We start from the raw sequence: 25,068 nt of genomic DNA, 5'->3' as shown, positions 1-25,068 counted from the left end.
TTTCATTCGTTCATCACCCTTCTCAAAACTCTCATCTTTTGGAGGCATTCTCTCAAATGAACAATAGGAAAAGTCATACATAAGACATGGTAAGAGATAAGAGGTAATTGTTAAAATTTCATTCTGTTACAACTAAAAACTGTAGCTAGAGATCTTTAGGAAGCCCAAATATTAGTCTAATTTTTATTTAAACAAGCGTTCTGTGAGCCGATCAACAGTGCAGCAGACATTCCTCAAGATGCTGTGAAGAAAGCTCAGTTCAACTTTTCCTCTACATCACTTGACATTTTTATCACAGGGGAGGAGGTGAGGGACCTTTTAAAATTTCCTACAAACATGTTCAACGCTGACCTAGTGTAAGTATAAACTAACTGGAAAACTGCTAAAGCTCTTTTACTAAAACAGAAATCGTATTACTTCCTGAACTTTCTATTCTGTCATTTCTCCCACTAACCCGTTTTTTCCTTTGAATCAACAGAACAGTAGAATAAAGGGATTTGTTACTGAATATATTTTTAATATTCAATTAAATATTACTGTGAATATATTTTCACCATGTTCACTTTAAGTACATCATGAAGTACTTTATTTTTCATGAATGTGATATTATACTTTCTTTACGTTATTCAGATATACAATTTCGGGAAGCCAACATAACTTATAGGAGGATTATTTTCCTTTCTTCTTTAGGTGGTTTTTGATAATGATAGAACATTTATCCTTATAATCATTATTTATCTGTGGCAAATACAAAATTTTGAAAACTTGCATTTGTAAGCTTTCAACATTTAGCTGCAGTCTAGCTGGAAGTAAATATTATAGGGATATAAAGGTTTATTACCCAGGCCAGGAAGCAGGCATAGCACTACCAATGCCAGCAAAAAATCGTAGATAACATTTGAGCAGTTTCTAGTGTCAGGAACTTTATCTGACTCTATGAAGTAGGTGCTTTATTTCAATGAAGAGGACACTAAGACTTGGAAGAGGCTAACAAATTTATCTACATCAATAGCAAACTAGAGGCAGAGGCAGACTTCAAACCCAGGTTTGAATGACTGCAAAGTCAGTGTCTAAGAAAGGATGAGTTGAAATTCGATCTCCTCTACAGAGAATATAAAATGTCTGGAAGAATGTTAATAAAAATAACAATCTTTGTTATATCTAGGTGGTAAGTCTCAGGCGGTTTTTTCACTGTCATTTTTGTCTTCTTATGTATTATCTGAATTTCTTACAATGAACAAGGATGTATTATTTTCGAAAGAAAATTGAGCTCCAGAAAAAAAACACCAAAACAAACAAGCATACAGAAAAACTAATGAGTCTATAATTTGAGTTTTGAGACCCTCAAAATAGTGTTCCTGTGTTCAAGTGGGAGAAGAGGATACTAAAGGTAGGAGGAAAAACACAATGGAGTAGAGGGAAGTGTTGCTGGACAGAAGCCACATGGTGGTTCCCCTGGCCTACCTACCACCTTTCTCTTAAAGCTCAGTTCACCTAGATGTTTACTTTTAACTGACTAATATCTTTTTATTTTTAACTGTCTAGAGGTTTATATGTTTTGACCCAGAGACCCTCTCTATGAATTTACTTTAATGGAAAGCTACGTGTAAGAACTCATCCACAGCAGCATTCCCTATAATGAAGAAAAAGCTGGGCACAAACTAAGAGTGTAAAGTTAAGGCCTACCAATAAATTATGAAGACCAGATAAAAACATGGATAATGTTTATCATATGAGAAATAGAAAAATAAAGGATATACCATCACAATGTTTCTTTTATTTTTTAGTTACCTTTTTCTTATTATAAATTTGTTTTTTAAAGTCAAAAGTTACTTAAAATATTTCCTTTAAAATGCTAGCATCATAATTATGTCATTAGAAGTAATAAGGATCAAACACATGGTGCCATAAACCAGATAGAACGTCTCCCAGCTGGAAAAGGGAAGCAGGAAGCTCAAACACCCTAACCAGAGGACAATGACATGATGACCATGGGAAGTAGTCGTTTATAGGCAATCAATGTGGTGGCATGATCAACTGAGAAATTGCAACTATACTGAGGCTATGAAAAAGTACATATTAAATGCCTTCCAACTTCTTAGGACATATTATAAGCACAATTCTATAGACGAAACCTCACATTTTCAAGTGTAGTAGAGAAATTTATGCAGAGGTAGTTGGGCATGCAATAAAAATGGGGCCACCACAACTGGAATAAGGTATTTACATTATCCCATAAGAGGGACCTCCTCACATTTTGCCAGTGCTACCCTCAACAGGACACAATAGCTCCTGCTTAAACAATATCCACAAAAGGCTGGAAAATTATTTTACCGACTAAAATCTAAGATCCTTTTGTAGTCTTTTATTGCTAGAAGAAAACAATACAGATTAAGATAAGACAAGTATGGATAGAGCAAGGGTGGAATATTTTAGAATAATTAGAAAGGCTTATAGATGTTTGAGGTAGAGAAGGAAGACAAATGCAGCTTTAGATTTTAAAAACCAAAGCAGTCTGTGAATATCGTTTTGTGTTTTTCTTTTAAACACCATTCTCTCATTTCCAAGTGAAATGTGCTTTAAATTACTATGTACCTAATGTTTCAACTGAAGAAAGACATGGTAACAGTGACTAAATATAACAATGAATAAATGAGAGATTTTTTTTCCCTACTTCAGAAAGCTTTAAAATATAACTTTTCTCAAAATCCTTTTATTTTCTTCATAGCCTGTTAACTACTTTCTTTTTCACTGGAAATTGAGAAATGCAGTAGAAAATCATGAGTGTGACAAGAAAAGAATGAAATGGATTTCTGGTGTAGCTGGAAGAAGAGCCTGGCAGGTGTTCACAGTCAGTCAGTCATACCCTATACAAAAGCCTGGAGAGAACCAAAGGGGATCAAATTCCTCGCAACTCCAGAAGACACAAGGGTTCATACGAGATAGGCATTCCTGTGGCTAACTCTTCACAGTTTGCAGATCGTAAGGTTCTAAACCTACGTATAGTGGCTATTTCAACAGAAAATTTCCATTCAAGTATTTTAAACTACCATAGGGCTCCTAAAACATCCTATAACCCATAAAAAGAACTATCTGTAATTATGAGCGTAACATCAGCCTCTATCCTGAATTTACACGGGCTGTAAAAATAGTAAGGCCTTAGGACTCTCTGCCTTCTATTTAACCCCAAACATTTATACACTTGAAGACATTTTTCTTGTATTTTAGCCTTACAGAATGCAAAAGGGTTGCTAGCTGCTCTTCAGTCTGTGTCATGTTACTTCCTATACAAGGAAATTGATTATATATTAATATAATAAAATGGAACCCTTTTCTATGAAGTTTTCTGAAATAGTCTTTGGAGACTGGCTTACTGGTTTACTAAATCTCATACTTCCTTGCATTATACTTGGACTTAAATGAATTATCCAGGTTCAGCTAAGAATTCCAAATGCACAAAGCCTAGAAAACTTGGCTTCTGGTCTCATGCTAGAACCACCACCTCAGCTACCCAACACATGCTTCTGCCAGACATTGTGATTAAAGCAATCAACCTTGAAAATCATAGGTAGCTGACCCAGGTTAAAAAAAAAAAATCAACTTTAAATACATTCCACAATGCTTTATAGAAGCAAACAAAAACAAACAAACAACAAACAAACAAAATTTAAAAAAAATCACAATTATTAAAAAGCTGATTTTTGTTTAAAACACCAAGCAAGGAATGGACATATGAATATTCCTAACCTGCAAAATGATTCCTCCACATTATATCAGCGAAACTCATTGGTGGGCCACTGGGAGGGTAGTGTTTACCTTTCAGAGGCTCATGATCAGTCCTGATCATATCCATTAAGGAGTTCTCCAACGAGTGCAAGTTAAAAGTGTCATAGGGCCTACTCCGGTCCTAAAAGCAAAAACACAGAACAACAAGATAATACGTAAAATTACTTTGTAAAATGAATACCATAGCATTTGCTTCTTGCCATGTATTGAGGACATGAATCAAAATTCCAGATAATTCTAATAACACACATTCTTTTCATTAAGAATAATGACTTATTTCAGAATGACACCAAACTTAACACTAAGGTTGGAAGCAAAAAAAGTAAGAATGACTTGGCAACATTAAGTTTAATACAAGTTTCCATAATTAATGAAATTGCATTCTTTAATCCCTAATATTTTTTAATACATATGTGCCACTAACTTCAGACTGACTTTCTCTCAAGTGAACTAAAAATGTGAATTCAAGAGAGAGTCAAGTGAATGGGCTTTGTCCTTCCCTCTTTCCCATTCACCCCCCTTTCACTGTCAAATAAAGATTCTATTCAAATGAATAGAGATTTTTTTCTGGAGGAAGACCATAATTAAGAACTATCAATCTTCAAAAAGAATTACTTTCCCGAACAACCAAAATGTGACTATAGTTTCAATGTAATTTTTCTGGATATGTTTAATATTTATTATTGGTAGGTTCCACACACTAGATATACTTTATAAAAAATGTTTTCAACACACTAAAATTACTTTTTGAAAAACATTCACATGAAAAAACTATCCCTAGGTAGTGTTTTCATGATGTTAGATTCAACAGATTTTGAAAATAGAAAGCTAATGCAAACTAAGTGAAGACAAAAATAATTGTTGCACCACATTTCGCTCAAATCCATGGGAGACCATCACCTACAAATTACTTTTAGTAGTTTGAGCCAAAAAGGAAGTTCAGCTCATGGCCTAACTTATTACTAAAGAACAGAGTTAGTTTGCTTTTGTTTAAGAAAAGCAAGACAAACGTACACCTCAACAACCACACCAAATCACACTGCAGCAATGAGAGATTATTTTTAGGATCCTGAACAGTTTATCCTGCCTTATCACTTATTCTCTCCTATAAAAAACAGAATGACAAAATGATTGCCTAGATGAGGAAAAAAATGATAAAATAGGTAAAAAACAAACAAATAAAAAAAAAACACCTCAGCTACAATGACCGTTTTCTAGGTTAAGTCTTAAACTCTTGGGAAGCTCTTTTCTTCTGGTTTCTGGAAAGCATGGCTGTATACTTATCCAGGAAGGCAGAAAAGTGGTTGGCATTTTTTTCAGCACTGAGCACAAAGGAGAAACTCAGGGAGTTATTGAATAAGTCAATGCATTATGAATCAATGCAGAACCAAAGAACAGCCCTGAACTAATAACCAGGAGACAAGAGTGCTACAACAACTACAATTCATTGGGAGCTTTTGGGTACCTTATGATCTACCTCTCCATTCTGTACCTGAAATTCCTCCTTTTTTACAGATGAGATGGTTGATCTAGATTATTTCTAATATACCTAACGATTCTATACATTTTTTTTTTTTAACTCATAGATGAGGAGTAGGGGTGGAGAGAAGATTTTACAAAAATGCACAAGCCGAAGGCCACTCCCCAACTAGGCCCTGGTAATTCAGAAATAAATGTAGCCTAGTCCCTGTTTGCAAGCAACTAGTAGAGACAGACATAACCAATTAAGAGTATGACAGGTATTTTGACAGAGGAATGTATAGTACAATGGAAACTAAGCCAGTCTACTTCTTAAAGAACATATATTTGTGTATGTGTGTATTATAACATTTTTAAATCACATTCTGTAAAGTCCTAGGTGTCTTGAAGCTAGACCTGCCATGTGACCATGTATAAGGCTTGTCTTAGTTATTCTCAATGGCCTCAGTATTCTCATTAGTAAAATGGGTTCTTACCTGTAAGGATTAGGTTGAAATTACTTAAGTATTTATTTCACTCACATTGTGTTTGCCAAAGAGCAAGTACTCAACATTTGTTAGTTTACTGCCACCACCCCCTTTCTACCTCCACCCCATTTTTTTTCTTTTTAATACTCACCAGTTATGTGTTTCTATTGTTGGCTTAAAAGAAAAGACATAGACTATCTGGGGGGATTCTCCATTTTGTTCCCTATATAATTCAAGAAGGTCCTTTCTTTTACCTTCAAGGTCTTCCTGCAGATCATTTGTTTTGCTTTGGATTCAAGTTATCAGTGGAAGCTCCAATTACCTAAGGAGTAAAGCTGAATTTCCAGAAATGCAGGCTTATCTTTTTCCCCATAAGAGGTATCATATTCTTTGTCCAAAGAAAAAGCCAGAGGTAAAAAAGTGTGCTGATGAGGAGGTAAAAGACAATTTATTTTTGGCACTGACAATCGCAGAATAAATGTCTAGGAGCCTTTCGTCATACATACTCGTATCCACACTTATAACTACAACCCTGTAGATGTGGGACTGTTTTAAAACAGACTGAGAAGTCACAGGAACTATAAGAAATGGCTTTTTGAGGCATTTGAGAATCTTTCCAGCCAGGACAATTTTTTTTTTCATGTAATTCTTGATCTAATCTTCAAGGTAGATAACAACATACTCATTTTACATGTGGGGGTGGGGGTTGGGGGCTGAGGTTCAGGGAAGAGTCAAGCCTGGATCTGACCTCAAAGTTAATACCTAAGGAGTATAAAAAGAAGCTGATCCAATCTATATGGAAGAGTAAATGAAAGGTCTATAGAAGCATAGCACTGCATCTAATTACTGATGAAATGACCTTCCTGGTAAGGTGGTAGAAAGTTCTTGTTGGAAGACAATATCAGATATTATTTTCCTGTCAGGAAAATTGGAAGGGATGTTTGGAGGAGGATCCATGTATCTGTATCTGAAGTGATTTCCAAAACTGTCCCATTGTCAAAATCACATGTAAAACAGTTAAAATGTAGATTCCTGGTCTCCAGCTACAACCCACTTAACCATCATTTAAAAAAAAAATTAATGTTCCAGGTGATTCCTATGACTGATTAGATTTGAGAGCCACTAGACTGGATGAGTCTTCCAGTTAAGCCTTTACACTCTGACTGATCTATAAAATGGGACAGTAAAATAAGGGAAGGGGCTAGGAGGAGAGCAGCAGGAAATAAACAAGCCTGACCACTTGGCCAAGTCTTCCAGTCTACTGTGGATTAGAGAAACAGTTGGTGGCCTGGTTTTTAAAAGCACAAACTTTGAAATCAGACATCTGATTTTCAAATTCTGGCTCTGCCACGTGCTGGCATGTCACTCTGAACAAATTTTTAAGCCTTGATTATCTTCATCTATAAATGAGGGTGATAATAATTCTCTCTTTATGGCTATTTTTAGAACTAAATGACAGAAGGTACAACATGCATCTATACAGTGGTGGCTACTGGAATATTAGGGAGAATACAAGGAGACTTCTGTGATACCACCTCAGAGTCCTGGGACACAGATTTAAATACCTACAGGTTCATGGGTTCTAACCTAATAGGGTTCACTAGACTAGCTCAATAGACGAAAACATATGACGTGTGAAATGCACGATAGAATTTGCACAGCCTTTTTAACTGAACAAACCTCAATGCTGAGAAACATATTTTTCTCATTAGAATTAATTCTATCCATGCCTCATCAATTTATATTTGCTGCATCCTTTCTGCTTTACAAATAGTAAACGAATGCTGAAATAATTGATTAATCAGGAAGCCTGTAAGAGATAGAAAAAGGATAGAAAAACTAAAAAATTTGCAGTGAAATTCCACAGAAATTATGCACACGACAAACTGACCACAATTTACCGTTCAACAACAAAAGTTACAAGTGGCGACTAACCTTTTAAGTCTTTTTTTCATAAGTTTTGTTTCCCAATATAGAGAAAATAAGGAAAACATCTTTTTCATTTGTTTTTAACACACAAACACATCAGGAAGTATTAGAACATTTATAAATAATGCATCCCATTATTGACTCTTTTTCTCTGAATATGACCAGTAACAGATGTTATCAGTTACTTGTATATAGAGGCAGTCCACCCCCACTGTACAGTTCATTAAGCCCTGCTTTCTTTCTTCCCCCAGCTTGACTTAATAAAATAAATTATTCAAGTACTTAATATGTGTCTGGCACTGTTCTAAGTATGCTAAATGCATTCCCTCTCAATTCTACAAGGCAGGTAACTTTTATTCCCATTTTATAAATTAAGCAATTAAATCTTGGCGAGATTAAATAACTGGCCAAGGTTAACAGGGCTAGTAAGCAGCCGAGTCGGGGCTCAAACCCAGTCCCATCCAGACTGTGCTCTAAAGGACATTTGCTGCACTGCCACCCTGACTTCCTTCTCCCTCTGCCTCAAATCCTTTCAGAAACACCCCACTTCAACCTAATCCTGACACAGTCAGAGAGAGGCCTCTGACTTCACCTGCCACACAGGCATGGTAACCCTTCTTTACCCTTGCTCAGTTACCCTTGTCCAACTGGCAACTCGTTAACCTCACGAAGTAGCTTATCTATCCTCTGGCACAGCCCCAGGCCTGCTTCTACCAGCCTTATCCCAGGCACCTGCCTTTTCCTTGTGAGAAATCCTTTTCTACCCTTTCTGGCTTACCCCCGGACATTTCCTCTCCTAGAGATACAAGGGGGCCGAGAGCATGAGAGCAAAAAGCAGCTCTGGAACAAAAAGATAAAATGCATCATGCTTCTGGTGTGCTAGGCACTGGGCTAAACGCTTTCGAGCCATGATCTCAATCCCACCACAACCCTGCAGAGTAGGCGTTATCTCCATTCCACAGAGGAGAACACTGAGGCTCACAAAGGTGATGCAACTGCTCATACTTTAACTGTTTGTAGAGTCACAAAGCCGGTCAGAAACCAGGATGTGAACCCAGGTCAGGCCAGTCCAAGCCAGTAAGGTTCCAGGGCTTCTACACTGATCAGCTGCCCTGTGTCCCATGAACACCGGGGTTTGGCTGGGAAGAAAGGGGCACAGACAAGAGCAGTAGTCCATGCGTGGGTAGATATTTAAAAGGGCACGAAAAGGATCAACGTGGTTGTGAAATAATATAGAAAAACAAGAAAAGGAATTCCTGAAGGCAGGTTTTTCTACTTATCATATAGCTTCAACATAAATATTTCAATGTTAAATGAATTCAACACATAAAAGAGGATGAACCCACAAAACTAGCCATTTCTACATTTCCACCCTACTGCTCTTATTTTCTAACTAGTTTACATTATTTCGAATTATTTCAACTCCCTCTCTATCTACACTATAAACACTGTTTAAGGGTAATGAATAGGCTTTACCTATTTTTAAATGGATATTTAATCACATAATTAATATATGAACCTATTTTTTTCAAACACACATATATACAAATAGAGTATTACAGAAAAAGCAAAAGTCCCCAATCCTGCCTTCTTGAACTCTCTTCAGACTACTCTATACATTTGGCATGTTGTCTTTCAGATGCTGGGGGGGGGGGGGAATATATATATATATATATATTATAAAATATATGGTTTTATGTGTTTTTTCTCCTAAACATAAAAGTTTGCATACTGTCCTGTGTGTGTGCGTGTGTGTGTATCCATAGAAAATATACAATTTTATGTGTTTTTTCCTCCTAAATATAAGTTTGCATACTGTCCTGCACTCTGCTTTCTTTGACCAACATTGTGCTTCTGAGATAGGTTCCTTTTAATATATATATTCTTGCCTCTCTGCCACCCAACCATATACACAGCCCTCCTACAAAGTAAATACATTGTGACTATGTTAAGAGAATCGAGTAATCATCCCAATGTACATTCTATAAAAATGTTTTTGATTTTGAGATTCCCTCCCCCCACCCCCATCTCTCAATTTTTTCAAAATTTTTGTTCTGGCCCTGGAACTGCATCTCTTCCATGCTTGGTCTACTTTGGCACCATGGTTTCCTGACGCCTGGTTTCTATGAAGGACACTACTAATAATGAAACCTAAGGCTCTATGAAACCTGCCAGCCCTGAGTAAAAACCAAAGAGGCAGTATATCTAAAAGCTCCACATACAGTGATTTCAAGCACAGAATCTGCGTAAGAGTACCATAAAGAACAGACGGGACATTCGATAATGTTCTAAACCAATTACTGCTGTTAGTTTTCAGAACCTGCTAAAAGAATGAGGTTCCTACATCAAGCTGAACTTTACTATAGTGCTGAGCAGCTGGACATACATTTGCCCTAAGATTAAAACCTCTCGCAGATGATGGAAAACCTATGTCACTAAGCTGAGGGGAAAAGGAAAAACATAACTTTTCAAAAGCAGGTTTTCATCCCATCTTCAGTAACTATCAAGTGCTTTAGTCAACGGTAAATTGTAACTATCCCAAATGAGACTAGTTATTGTATTTGTAACCCTCTGAAAGACGTGATTGTAGGCTCTCCGTCAGTCACTCAATAGCAAGCAAATACTCTTTCTATCTAACTTAAAGTCCTGACAAAGTTGAAACTTTTCTCCCTTTTCAGCCCAAAGGAAAAAACAAAAACAATTGATCAGCACCTGCTGTGAATTTTAATATTCTTTAAAATTATTGTTAAACCCAGTCTTCCATACAAGAAATTCTCAAGATGATTATCCCAAGCAGCTTATTAGCCCTCACTACAGACTAGGATAAGATTAGGGAATACAAAGAAATTACAACTTCCTCATTTTTCTCTTCTTGAGGATGCCTACTTCCAATTACTTTCACCTTTTCATCAGATGTATTTGTCCTTGGTGTATAACAGCAAACTAAGCTAAGTTCTCGAGAAGTTAAAAAAAAAAAAAAAGCAAGAAGATAGTTTTACTTGCTCTGAGAGATGCTCAAAAATCAGATGAGCAGGACAACGTGAAGCACAACCCAGCCATTTTCCCCTCGTCTCTTCCTGCTCCCTGCCATCCCCAACCTTCCTCCATAGCTCTTCTCATTGGTTTGCCACACGGGTAGATAAGAGGCCCAGTTTATCTGACACAGGGAAACATGGCTCTTGGAATCACCTTCTTCACCTGAAACGACCTACGCATTGAGGCTAGATCTAGCCAGGCAAATGCTGAAGGGGTCAACTGGACACAAAGTACAAACGCCTATTGCTACCACTTCTGACTGTACCACTTATAAACAGTTCAGAGCTAAGTACATATGAACTTAAAAAAGGAGTGATTGTACACTTCAGCAGTGTGGTAGGTACAAGGCAGAAAGTCAGACCTGACCTAGGAAGGATACAGAAAGGAAAAGGAGTAACTATGTGGGTCAAAACAGCAGGCTTCAGGAAACTACAAAAATTAAAGTTGCCCCTTTCCCTGGTTATTACGCGTATGAGATTAGCTGGTGTTGCCCCAAATCACTAAGTTGTTAGACAGCAGATTTATCCCAAGCAGCTTATTAGGCATCGATTTATTAGGAATGATAATGTATGGGGAGCTTGACCTTTGCAACCAAAACCTATCTTAGAACATTATGCAAAGTTACATGCAGCTCCTCATATTGTTTTCTTTTTAACTGATGATAAATGTCAAAATCCTTCCACAAAACTGACCACTTCTTGGTATATAGTTCCTTCCCCACCCCGATATTTTATTAACTCCAGTGAATTAGCAATGACTCAATCTACTGCAATTACCTCTTTACATGCCTGTCTCTCTCAATAAACTGTCCGTTCCATGGGAGCAGAAATGTGTCTTGTTTCTCCATATTCCCATCCTTTAGCAGAAGGCATGGCACAGAATAAGCATCGAGTAAATGCCTGCTTTACATTTAAATTGTCCTTCTGATGGTTTCATATTGCAATATTTTCATTTAAAACTAACAAAGAACTGCACGCCTATTAGAATGGCAAAGAAGAAGAAAGAGAAGGAAGAGGAGGAGGAGAAGGAGAAAGAAAAAGAAAACCCGACACCACCAAATGCTGACTAGGACATGGAACGACTACAATTCTCATAAAACTGCTGGTGGAACTCATATAAATTGCAAAATGGTACAGCCACTTGAGGAAAACAATTTGGGAGTTACTTGTAAAGTGAAACATACACTTAACCATACAACCTAGCAACCCCACTCCTAAGTATTTACCCAAAATAAAGAAAAACACATGTCCATGCAAAAACCTGTACACAAATGTTTATAACAACTTTATAAAACAATTTTATTCATAATTTCCAAAAACTGGAAACGACCCAAATGCCCATAAACTGGTGAATGGATAAAAAAATTGTGGTACATCCATATTATAGAATATTATTCAGCAATAAAGAGAAATGAAGTACTGATATGTGCTATAACATGAATGGACCTTGAAAACACTACGATAAGTAAAAGAAGCCAGTCACAAAGGATCACACACATAATTCCAATTATATGAAATGTCCACAATAGGCAATTTATCCAGAGACAGAAAGTAGACTGTTCATTGCCTAGAGCTGGGGGAGTCAGGAGGGAAATGGAAGTTAACTGCTAATAGTTACGGGGTTTCTTTTTGGGAATGATGAAAATGTTGGGAGAATTAGATAGTGATAATTGACACATAATTTTGTAAATATACTAAATGCAACTGCACTGTATACTTAAAAAGGTGAATGAACTTCATGGTATGTGGATTATATCTCAATAAAGCTATTATTGCTTTTAAAAAGTGGTTTCCTAAGGTTTTAACAGGAACTATGACACTACCTGCAAATCGTCTACTTTAGGTATAGGACATAAGACCTAACAACTTTCTTGAGCTATGACTGAAGGATGGCCAAGTCTTGACTCTAGCCGTTCCATTCAGGAGCCACTGAAGGACCCAGGTAATGAAACCTAAACCAGACAGCAGTAAAGCTCAAAAGACAGCCATCCTACCAGTCAAATAATCAATGCCATCCATTGCCACAGTATGTGTCATTTACATTTCCAAGGAGGTCTTTAATGCTCCTGCAGAGACTTATAAGCAGTTATTAGCCATACCATCCACGAACAGCATCTTCTCAGGCCTCCCATTGTTTCTGACGAGTTTTTTTTTTGTTTTTAAACCCCAGAGATTCCTGTCTTACAGTAATGTGCTGTAGTCTTCAGAAACTCATCCCACCCCATTTATAACCAGGGCACATTTTAAGAACGATGTGCTCCAGCATCCACCTAGAAACATTACTAGACCATAAAAGATACCCACATCCATAAATACCAAAGTCTGCCCTGCCGTGTTCATTTCCGTGAATGGTGAGGTGAGGAGATACACAGCAGAATTCGCAGATTCACCAGAATCTGACGGGGGCCGCGACGTGAACGCTTCTGCTGTGGCCCCGGTATCCTCTATGATCCTTGTATTTGAAAACTGAGCAGCACAACACAGCTGCTTTTATGCAAATAGTCTTAACAGCAATGAGGGCAATAAAGCAACACTGCCAATTTGGACTAGCAGCTGTCTAGGGCTCTTCCCCCTTTCAGAAACCAGGCCCAGTGCACACACAGAACAACTAGGGACTATGGCTCTTCACTGTCACTCCCTGGCCACCGTTGGAGGTCACCAACAGGCGCATGTGTTTATTTTTAAGCATGGAACCTAGTGAGTACCAAATCAAAGAATTCACTCCAAATTTCATTCTGAGACCAGAGAAAGAGGAGCACCTTCTTCTGTTCTCAGTTTCTAACCCTTCTCTTCTAACTGAAGGAGAAGGGAAAACAAACAAACAAAAAACAAAAAACCCTGCATCTCAAGTTTATTGTACAATTCTGATGCCAGATGAAACCAATAATAAAAACAGATTAAGGAACCAAACCAATATAATAGGATCATATCGTATGGTCAAAAGCCCTAACTGCCTTAGCATTTGTAAAGCTTTATTATTTTTAAATCTGAACAGACTTACTCCCTAACCCCCTTATGCCCAAATCACCTCTGACCTAAGATAATGTTTATAAAAATAGCTACCAACCTGCCTTTGGGGAGAGACCAATGGGTATGTATACTGCTTTTCAAAACAAGACTTGTAGAATTTATTAAGTCATAGCTATCAAATAATGGATGATCAATATGTGCCAGACCCCATACTGAGTATTTTACTTGGATTATTTTACTTAATCTTTACAACCATCCTATGAGTGAGGTATTACAATCTCTATTTTACAGATGAGGAAACTAAATATTAAATTCAGTTCTTAATACAAATCAGTCGTCCATGAAGAGGGCTAACTACACACAAATTATTTGCTATGTAAGCATTCCAGGACGAAAACAAATTTTACCCCATTTAAGATGAACACGTTAAAGCATCTTAAATGCAAAGCATCTACATTTCTTAAAATATTTGGTATTTGGAAGGTTAAAAAATTTTACTTTAAAATGAAATCTATGTCATTCTAGTAATACTACTTTAAAGTACTTTTGAGAACATAAACTAAAATGTAATAGTTTAGATTAAGGGAAGTTCCGTCAGAATTTCCAAAATGTCTACACCATAGAACATTTTTCAGAAGAACAGCTTTCTTTATTATTTTCAAATGTTGGTGCTAACAAAATTTTGCCAAGTGTGCTGAAGGCTGTTTTACTCTTTCTTCTTTTACTCCACATGTGTTTTCTGGGAACTTTAATATGCCAGGCCATTAAAGATTAAAAAGTTAAGTGAGGCACAGTCTCTGTCCACAAGAAGCCAGCTAATTCATAATTACTATGTAATGAGGTAAATACAATGACAGAGCTATGTGCTTGGAATTATGGGAGCACAAATGATGGAGAGATCAAAAATGCTTCCAGAAAAGGAAGGCCAGAGGCACAGAGACTTGTACAGACTCCAGAGCCCAACTTTCTCAAGAAAGTTGAGAGGACCCAACAAGAAATTCTTCAAATGATATAGAGGTTGTAGGCTATAAATAGACAGAACTTATTTGTAAATACTATTAACATTAAGGATGCAGCTTAGCCAGCTTTCCAAGACAGCATCAGGTTAATTTGTGTATGAATGCATACAATTTCAGAATAATATTCTACCACAAAAGAGTACAACTTTATTGTAAAGACTGTGTGTGTGTGGGTGGGGGGCGGGGGCTTAAATCTTTTCCCTGGTATTCAACTTTGTGGATCTGGAGAGAAATATTACCATTATCTGTTGGGCTAGATCTGCAAATAGTCACACTTCAGCACACTAAGGCTACACATAATCTAATGTCCTCATGTTACCTGTTATTTATAGAGTACTTTACATTTCATAAAGCATTTTCACACACATCCTTGCTCATCTGCACCTCAAAAAGGTGTTCTTGTGAGCCTTACTTAGCATGCTTTATCCGCTACTACATATCCCAGAACCTTTCTCCTCTTATTAAACCAACACCAGGGCTATCAAACACTCTTGGAATTAAATAATAGCAGAACTGATCGATATTGGCTGTGTGTCCGATACTGTTTTAAGCACTTTACATGTTTCATCTCTTTTCCTCTTCACAAAAATCCATGGAAGTAAATACTATTATCACCCTATCTTACAAACCAGAAAACTGAGGCTCAAAGATATCACACAAAAACTATGAGGTGTGATCAAAAACTATGGTGAATGTTTAAATAAAAAAAATTATTACAGTAAAAGACACATTGCCATTAATCCCCCTCAAAATACTCTCCCTGGCTTCGAACACACTTATCCCATCATTCTTGCCACTTCCTGAAGCAGTTCTGGAAGCCCTCTTTCCTGAGTATCTTTAGTTGTACTGTCATGGCTGCCTCGATGTCCTGAACTGATTCAAAAAGTTTTCCTTTCATGGTCATATTTCTTTGGGGAAGAGCCAGAAGTCACACAGTGCCAGATCCGGTGAATAAAGCGGATGAGAACACACTGTAATGTTTTTATTTGACAGAAATTGTCGTACCAGAAGCGATATGTGACACGGAGCGTTGTCATGATGGAGGATGAAGTAAAGACACTCACGAAAGAGGGCTTCTAGAACTGCTTCAGAAAGTGGCAAGAACGATGGGATAAGTGTGTTTGCAGCGAGGGGGAGTACTTTGAGGGGGATTAATGGCAATGTGTCTTTTATTGTAATAAATTATTTTTAAATTTAAACATTCACCGTATTTGTTGATCACACCTCCTATCTGAGACAGGAGTCAAACCCAGGCAATTCAGAGCCTTAAAACCATTGGCCGCTAGGTTGAGAATCATTTCTAGTTAACAGTTCTCATTTCTGTTACTCTCAAACCATTATATTTCTACTCCTCCTGGTGTGTGTGTGTGGGGTGGGGAGGGTGTGAAACAGAAATGTGCCTTCTTATATTATTGTTTCTTAGTCATTAAGCTGAATTCCCATGAACAAGGGAAAGCAAAAACATAAATAACCCTAAAGTACTTTTACAGTCTATAATTTTAAATCTCTCTCCCATACTTATTAAAAGACTGAAAAAAACTATTTTTTTACTTCAATTTGGGGAAACAATTTAAATGAAAAACTTGAAGTAATAATTTGCTTATAAAAAGTAGTTAAAGTAGGACACCTCCTTTTAAAGTGTAGTTATTTGGAAGTTCTTAAACTGATTTAGTTGACAAAAATTGATTTTATTCCCAAAATGTTGTGAAAACATTTACTGCCTAAACAGTGAGATACCAATGTAAGAAAATGTATATATATGAACATAAATACAGTAGTCCCCCTTACCCGTGGTTTTATCTTCTGTGGTTCGTTACATCCCAGCCCAAAGTTATTAAATGGAAAATTCTGGAAATAGTTCATCAGTTTTAAATGGCTTGTTCTGAGTAGCATGATGAATATCTCGCACTGCCCCGCTCCATCCTGCCCAGGGTGGGAATCACCCTTTTGTCCAGCATGTCCACACTGCATATACTTCCAGCTTAGTTAGTGAGCAGCCGTCTTGGTTACCAGATTGGCTGTCTTGGTACCACAGAGCTTGTGTTCAAGTAATCCTTATTTTATTGAACACTGGCCCCAAAACGCAAGAGTAATGATGCTGGCAATTCAGACATACCAAAGAGAAGCCAAATGATTGTTGTATTTTAGTATTAGCTATTGTTGTTAATCTCTTACTGTGCCTAATTTATAAATTAAAATTTATCATAGGGAAAGCATAGTATATACAGGGTTTGGTATTATCTGCAGTCTCAGGCATCCACTGGGGATCTTGGAATGTATACCCTACGTATAAAGGAGAATTACTGTAAATATATAACATAAATACATGTTTACATGTAAGTACATATATATTACTCTTTCCATGGACTCTGCTATCACTGGAATATACAGTGTCTTCTTGAAGCAGAGGACAAAACAAGCAAGCAGACTGGCAGTGTTATGATTATTCTCATTAAATGAGCCTACTGGGTACATGCAATATTCCAAAAGCAAAAACTCAAATAAGGAAATTCAATGCACAATTTGAAGAAGGAAAAAGGAGAGAAAAGCCAAGAAAAAATGAAAACGAACAAGCAGACAGAACTCACTATTTGTACAACTGTATACACAAGATAATCTGTCTTTTCATGGGAATGACCAATGGTAGTCAGAATATAACTCTCTGCTCCTCTTCCAGTTAGATGAAAATAAAAAAACGTAAATCACAGCGCATCATAAGCACTCAAATTTCAATAAAACTGGATAAGTTAGTTAACCTCCCTGTGAATCAGTTTCCTCATATGAAACATATGGATAACATTAATACCTACCTTACATGGATGTTATGACGATGTATTTGTAAAGCCCTTAGTACACTATGTAGCATAAAGTAAGTACCAAATACGTATAAAGTAAACAAATGAATACTATCCTTCTCTATCATCCTGCAGGAAGACGAAGGTAGTCACATACCATGGTATGAAAGTTCAGAATGAACCTCAGTTCTGTTTTCATGAAGTAATAATGAACTGGGGTAAAGTCAGGCATAATTTAGTCTGCAAACTATGGAATTGTGAAAAAGGCAAGTGGCACATGAACTGCATTTAACTAAGTGGCACTGAATATACAAAGAGGGTGCCAAAATAAATGTATACACATTTTAAGAAAGGAAAAAACTATATTAAAATTGTAATACTCAGTATATACCGATAACAAAAGATGAATACGAGTCATGTGTGTACATTTTTTGGCACCCCCAGTAGATAAGGCATATGAAAAATCTACCGCAATTATTTTCAAATAAAGGAAGATAGGAAGTTGAAGACCAAAGAAGGGAAAATGTTACACACACACACACACACACACACACACACACACTCTCTCTCACTCTCATTCTCACACACATCACATACATAAGGAGTAATAAATACTTAAACTTTTGAACACTCTGAAGTCACCTGGAAAAATTGTAGGTATGAATAAAACTTCAGTGGATATACAGTGCTTTTAAAAATACTTTTCATTTGAATAATTTTATGATTATGTTGACAACTTATCTATCCTATATAAAAACAATTTCATTTAAAATGTAAACATAAAAGTTCAAAGAGAATACCTAGGAATATGTTTAGGGATAACAAATAAGACTATATAAAAAATGCTTTTGTCAACTAAATAAAGCACAACATAAAATTAATAGAAACAATGGCAGTACAATATATGCATTTAGCCACTTCTGGGCAATATTTGTTATTCAAAATATTCAACAACTTAGAAAATTTGATGAATCATTCTACCTACTAGAAGTGAAGGCTTATTCTAGCAGATAGTCTATCAAGCACACAAGAAAACGCTTACATTCTCCTTGTAAATTATATATTGTATCTCTCTATATGTTTCATTAATGGCATGCTAATGAAGACTACAGATTTATACATAAAAGTGAGAAATGAAACAGAAACCAAAAGTTATAAAAGTACACTATGACTTGCAGTACAGCTAAACGGTGCCAGATCACGACATGAAATACAAACTAAGTTCAAATTGTTTTAAACATTAATTAGCTCATTTAGACCCATCTGTTCTAAGACTATATTCATCCATAAAACTATGTACCATATAAATAGAGAGAGCAATTGAAATGTTGCTAGAATGAATTGCGATGTGTTATAGGTATAAAATACACACTGGATTTCAAAGACTTAGCAAGAAAAAAATATAAAATAACTCAATAATTTTTATATTGATCACATGTTGAAATATTTTGCATATAGCAGATTAAATTTAATATATTATTAAAATTACTTTTACCTGTGTCTTTGTACTTTTTAAATGTGCTACTAGAATATTTTAAATTATTCTGTGTGTCTTGCCGCCCATTTCTATTGTGCAGTTCTGCTGCAGACATAGATTTAGCAGTAACTCAGCTTGAATTCCTGTTCCAAGATTAAGACCACTGACCATTCCAGCAACTAGACTAGTTTACAAATTTAAACAATCCCTGCCCAAATTTTGCTTACTAATTTCTACCCTAAAACCACTCTATGACTAAGTTCAACCTCCAAAACTTGAAGGACTCTAAGTGCCCCCTTCTGAGAGCCCTCTGAAACTCTGTCAAGGTGAGGCTTGCTCAGCAAGTTTAGGAAACCCAGCTGTGTATAATCAACAGCTTCCCCCCTGGTGGTCTTTGTACAGCACTTTGACAGTCAGTGAATGAGAGTGGTAAAATGCAATAAGCTGTGGTAAGGATGCATAACAAACAGGAAAAGTTAGAAATAAGTATTTAAATATCAATTGTTCTGTCTAGTGATTTAAATTACTTAAATTAAAATCCATACTTGTAGCAACCTACCTTATTTTGAAAGAGTAAAAGAGCAAATCACGTGGGCACTAAGGTTTCCACGATGACAGAGTAGAAGATAACATTAAGTCAGGAACAAGTTTCATTGAGGTTTCTGATTCTTATAAACAGACTAAAAATATCTAAATTTTCAGACTTTGTAGAATCCTTATTATTTTTCATGATTTGGTACCCAACTCCTGACTGGATCTTTAAAGCAGAATTGGGTGGGGTTTTAGGGGAGACACAAAATAACTGTGGCTCTAGCTCTACTACTTTTCTTTCAATCTCAGAATCCAGAGGAACACAATTGTAAAGCCCACTAGCCAGGGTAAGCCGCCTAGACTAGAGCTGATTATAATGTGGCATATTGAAGTCCACCAAGCCTCCCTAGTACAGAGTAAATTACACCCTGCCATTTTTATTCCAATCAATGGCCACATTTAAACTCCAGAATTATAGCTACTTAAATAGGCCATATTTATGAAACACTAAATTTATCGCCAAATCACTACACAGAAAACCATACATATGACTCAATTTTCAACTTTTCACCATTGCACACATATGAATCTCAAGCAACACAAAAACATTTTCGCTTACTACAAAGGAGTTATCCATCCCACCCAAACTTATTTTAACCATGTCCTTCAACTTTCTCAGTGTTCTTCACATCGAAGTTTGGGTTTTTTTCTGTTTTTTTTTTTTTTTTTTTTTTTAATTAACAAAGATATCAGATACCCTCGAAACCCTATGGCAACCTAACTACAGAACACCAAAAAATGTCAGGAACCATACATTGATGACAAGAACTACTTTGGCAGCATCCAGCACATCTACTTGATTTATCGATATGATGAGCCACAATCAATTTTGCAACTTTGGCAGCTTTACTTCGATTTTCAGCATTCTTTTTAAGTCTTTCTCCACCATCAATAAAGGTTCACATTAAATTCATATTAACAGAATTTGATTAAGAATAACTACTGACCAAACAGTATTCTAAAAATCAAAGCGAATTTTGACTTTTAGATCATTAATACTACTTCACAATTACATGGTCTACTCAAAATATCTCAAACTCAGTCTCTACAGGATGTATGTATGTGTGTGTGCATATGTATACAAAAGAGAAGATGTGGGTATGTGTTTTAAAAATGACAAGCACAGATGCTGTTTTCCAGCCTGCCCACAAGTGTACTACCCATAGTGAGCCAACATAAATTGCTGAACAGATAAGACGACCCTCTTGTGAATTCAATGGAAGGTTGTTAAGGGAACACCATAGCATAAAGTGATGCTGTCATTCCCTCCCAGGGCCTGACCTTACAATGGTTCTACTACCCCACTTTTAACTGCATGCCTGCTGCTCATTTTTACTTAAGTAGCCCCTCAGCTATTACGGAGACAGGGATTGAAGAAGTGGAAATATCCTTATCAGTAGTATGAGAATGAGAACAGACAACAGCAATTTTGACTCTGGAGTGCCAAATGACAAAATTCAGAGAGAAGCAGCAACAATTTGATGCAGTGGAAGTGCCAAAGAGAGAAAGGGGAAAGACTATCCGCTTCTCTTCTCCCTCAATCCTTTTAATGGATATTAATCTCCATGGAGAATGGTGTGGGGGACACAGTGTCACCAAGTGTGAACTAGGGCAAAGTCATGCAGGGAAAGAAAAACATGGGGAAAAAAAGCCTAACAGTAGATACTGTTTTAAGCATAACAGCTCTGAACGACCGTGCACTCTCTCATACCTTCTACTCCACCAGTCGTTACTCCTAACATATTTTCTTTTTAAGGTTTCTCAGAGTTATACCTTCCTAGATTTGTGCTAACCCACGATAACTATCCCGCCTTCTCATCACCTGCCTCCCTGCCACCAGGCTGCACTGTGGCAGACACACACGCTTCTCCAACCCACCAGTCTGGTCTTTCTAAACATTTATTGTGCTTCTGCTCTCATCTTAGTCCTTCAGGGTTCCCACTGTCTGCAGAAGAGTCCACATTCCTAAGCCGAATGTTCGAGACTGTCACTCTCAGAATAAGCATCATCTACTGATTAGACTAATACTAATACTAATACTTTAGTCTAATTCTGGACTCCATTTTACATCCTCTTACTTTACCTTTATTTCATTTTTCTCACCTGCTTCTAGTCTACGTTCTCTTGCAGTATATATGTACCAAGACATCTTAAATGCTTTTAAAACTAAGTGGTGTCTATAAGTAAAAATTTACTGTTGTTTTTTAATCCTAAGAAACAACCAATCCATCCTCATCTCCCAGTAAAACCTAAGTCCCTTGTTCTAGTCAGGAAGGTCTGCTCAATAACCCCACTTACCGCTCATTTTTCTTTCCTTATTTTGGATTCCCATTCTACCTAGCCAAATCCTATCCTTCAAAATGAAGCTATAAGGATCCTATCACTTTTAAAAAAAAATGATTCTAGGCCAAATTATTCTTGCCCCTCATTGACCATTCATGTCCACTAACACAATCACACAATGTGGTACTTGCTTTCATATAATGCTCTATTGCGTGTTATTTTTAGTTCCTAAGGACAGGATTCAGAACATTTGTGTTATCCACAATACCTAACACAAGTCCAAGAACATAGCATGCACCTTATAAATGCTTATTAAAATCAAACTCCAATTAACTGCATTGCCACCTATAACACATGTGAATTTCTAGATTTATAACATAATAAAGAGAAAATTTATAAGAGAGTATATTAGAATTTTGCACAGCATGAATGTTTTCTACAGCTGTCTCTATAAAACACGGATCTACAGAACATATCTTTTCTACATATGTTGTCTTTTTACAGTATTAACCACTGTGAGAAGTCATCAGACTAGATCATTAATAATATGCACAATACAAATTATGCTGATCACACGGTTTCTCTCTCTTTGATGGTTTAGAACAAACATGAAGTGTCTTAAAGGAATCATAAACATTATGATTATGCCACAGGAGATTAAGATTGGGTTTTGAACTTGCTTACGACATCCCCTAAAAGAAACTTCTTCATATAAATCCCTGATGTCAGCTTACTTGCCTCTGGCTTGCTTGCATAAAACTGGAACATAAAATGGGCAATTGCTTAACTTCCTGGACAGGATAAAATGGCTGCCTTTTTGAATATTTAATTATTGTAACAAAAGCTGAAGCATCCTTTTACCTAGCTTTGTCCTCTTCGTTGAAATCTTCTTCACTGTCTTTCAATGTCCTTTGACGTCTCAGTATTCAATACATGCTCTATTATTTATGTCCCTCTAACAGAATGTGTCACTCCAACTGCTTCGTCGGCTTCAGCGCTCCATTATATCCCTCAGTGTGAAGGAATATATTCACTCACTCTCAAGAGATTTTTCTTCCTTTTCTCTTCACTCCAGGCCTTGCATTTTTTTTTACATTAAGCTATAATTTCCTTTAGGTATCTATGTTTCACATTTAACAGAATCTAGGCCTAAATTAGAATATCAAATATCCCATTGTATTTTAAAATGAAAGCCTTGTGCATGATTCACCAACTTTAAAATAGCTACTCTGGAATAACATTTCACATACTAGATCACACCAAAGTTGATAGGTCAAATAGAATCAGCAACACTGGCAAATAAGTAGGAACTAGGCAGTAAGCTCTAAAACATTAACTAAATAATTTTGCTACCTTCAGTAAGCTCATGTCTTTGGAATGTTGAAGAATTCAAGGTCAAAATATGATAAAAATCAATCTCCCCACTGAGTCCCAAATCTTCTAACATGTTAACTTTACAATGCCTTTGAAAGTAGAGTTTAAAACTTTCCATTTACCAAACAAAGTTTTACTTTGCAACATCCTGAAGCATTTGCACAATTAGTCCATCTTTATTCTGCTTAAAATCAGCACAAAGTTTAATTTGATAAACATTGCAAAATAATGTTTCATCAGCCTTGTAAAATAATTCAAAGTATTTAGATTGTTTTTGCAGGTTAAAGGCCAATGAATTTTTTATCCAGATTCAACCATTTTGGTAGTGTCATTACACAGATTTAAATAACAAAGCCTCTTTTTTATCCCTCCAGAATATTTTTGCCCTTTGAATAAACATGATGGTAATGAGGTACCTGATAAAGCTTCCACTTAAACTTTCATATCAAAAAAACAACAACCCCCTCCCCAAACAAACAAACAAACAAACAAACAGGGTCTTTCTATTCCAATTTAGATATATTTTAATCTAAATGCCATGATGCTGAAAAATAGTTCAGAACTGGCTAAATTTGGTCAGTTGTTCTTACGGAGTCTTGATGTTATACATTTTAAACAAATTGTATCCCAAAATGTTCTCTTGCTAAAACGGCTCTTTACCAATGGAAACTAAGTAAGAAATGAGGTTAGGTTTCCACTCTAACCCATAAGTAGTTAATTGGTTACAGAGCTAAACAAAGAACCTACCTTATGTAGCCAACATTGTTTCTATCCTGTTTCCCCCGAAAAAAAGACCTAGCAGGACAATCAGCTCTAATGTGTCTTTTGGAGCAAAAATTAATATAAGACCTGATATTATATTATATTATATTATATTATATTAAAGACTGGGCCGTATATTATAGTAAAATAAGACTGGGTCTTATTTTAATTTTTGCTCCAAAAGATGCATTAAAGCTGATTGTCCGGCTAGGTCTTATTTTGGGGGAAACACAGTATGTAAAAATCTCCAGGTCTGGTGCACTTCTCTCCATGAGTTGCAGGACTATCACTGAGATCTAGGACACCTGCCCCTTCACTCTACAAACCTCCAACTTCACAAGCCCCCTCCCAGTTCTACTCTCTACTCTCTTCATTGGGTTACAATTGTAGAAAAGGGCTTTCTAAGGTCTTAACAACAAAGAAGTGAACGGGACCGTGAAAATGTCCCTCTGAGGAGAGAAGGGCATATGCATACTAGCAATTTCTGAAAATCAATATTTCTAAGTTGTACCTCCTATACTAGAAATAAAACAACATCCCTCTCTGAATCAAAACTTTCTAGCCTATTTATTTACATAAGCCTCTACCATAGGTGAAGCTTTTGCTGATTTTCCAGATTAACCTGTGAGTTCCATCTTCCCAATAAAAAAAATGCCCCTTGTACTCTCAACATCTATAGCCAATAAGCCCATAAATTCTGCCCTGCCGGATGAGCTGCAAGCTTACCTGGAGATGGTGGGTTTGTCCCCATACCTTCTTAATGCTAGTATTATTGTAATCATGTGAGTTAACGTAATAGATGTAAACCCATTAAATGAATGCCAAAAAAATAACTTGTACGATTAAAAGTAATTTGAATGCTCTAGAGAAAAACCAGATAAAAGAAGAGGTGGGTCCCTTTTATTTAGCAAGTTCTCAAAGTTAGGCAGAATTTCTCTCAGCTATGGAGAGGAAGAAAAATTTTATGAGATGCCTGTTTTTAAAACCTTCTAAAGGTGTATTGGGTGCCATGTCACAGTGCTTTTACTCCATATCTGTGATTCTTCACCATTTTTGAGTTATGGACTCCTTTGGAAATGTAATAAATGCTATAGTCCACCT

The 25,068-nt window shown here is 36.5% G+C and overlaps 1 protein-coding gene across 9 annotated transcripts in view; it reads right to left on the bottom strand.

The window, feature by feature from the left end:
* CPEB3 (cytoplasmic polyadenylation element binding protein 3) overlaps positions 1-25,068 on the bottom strand; it is a 169,488-nt gene that overhangs the window by 102,730 nt on the left and 41,690 nt on the right. For 6 of the 9 annotated variants that reach the window (XM_033130840.1, XM_033130838.1, XM_033130839.1 and 3 more), the window contains one exon: positions 3,748-3,907. In XM_033130840.1, the coding sequence (XP_032986731.1) occupies positions 3,748-3,907 (160 nt within the window). The remainder of the gene's footprint in view (positions 1-3,747; positions 3,908-25,068) is intronic. The other 3 variants (XM_033130843.1, XM_033130841.1, XM_033130842.1) reach the window with 1 other exon arrangement.

The sequence above is a fragment of the Rhinolophus ferrumequinum genome, chromosome 16 (assembly GCF_004115265.2).
Source record: "Rhinolophus ferrumequinum isolate MPI-CBG mRhiFer1 chromosome 16, mRhiFer1_v1.p, whole genome shotgun sequence".
Classification (NCBI taxonomy): Eukaryota; Metazoa; Chordata; class Mammalia; order Chiroptera; family Rhinolophidae; genus Rhinolophus; species Rhinolophus ferrumequinum.
The sequence above is the reverse complement of the archived record's forward strand: the minus strand, read 5'-3'. Positions and strand labels throughout refer to the sequence as shown.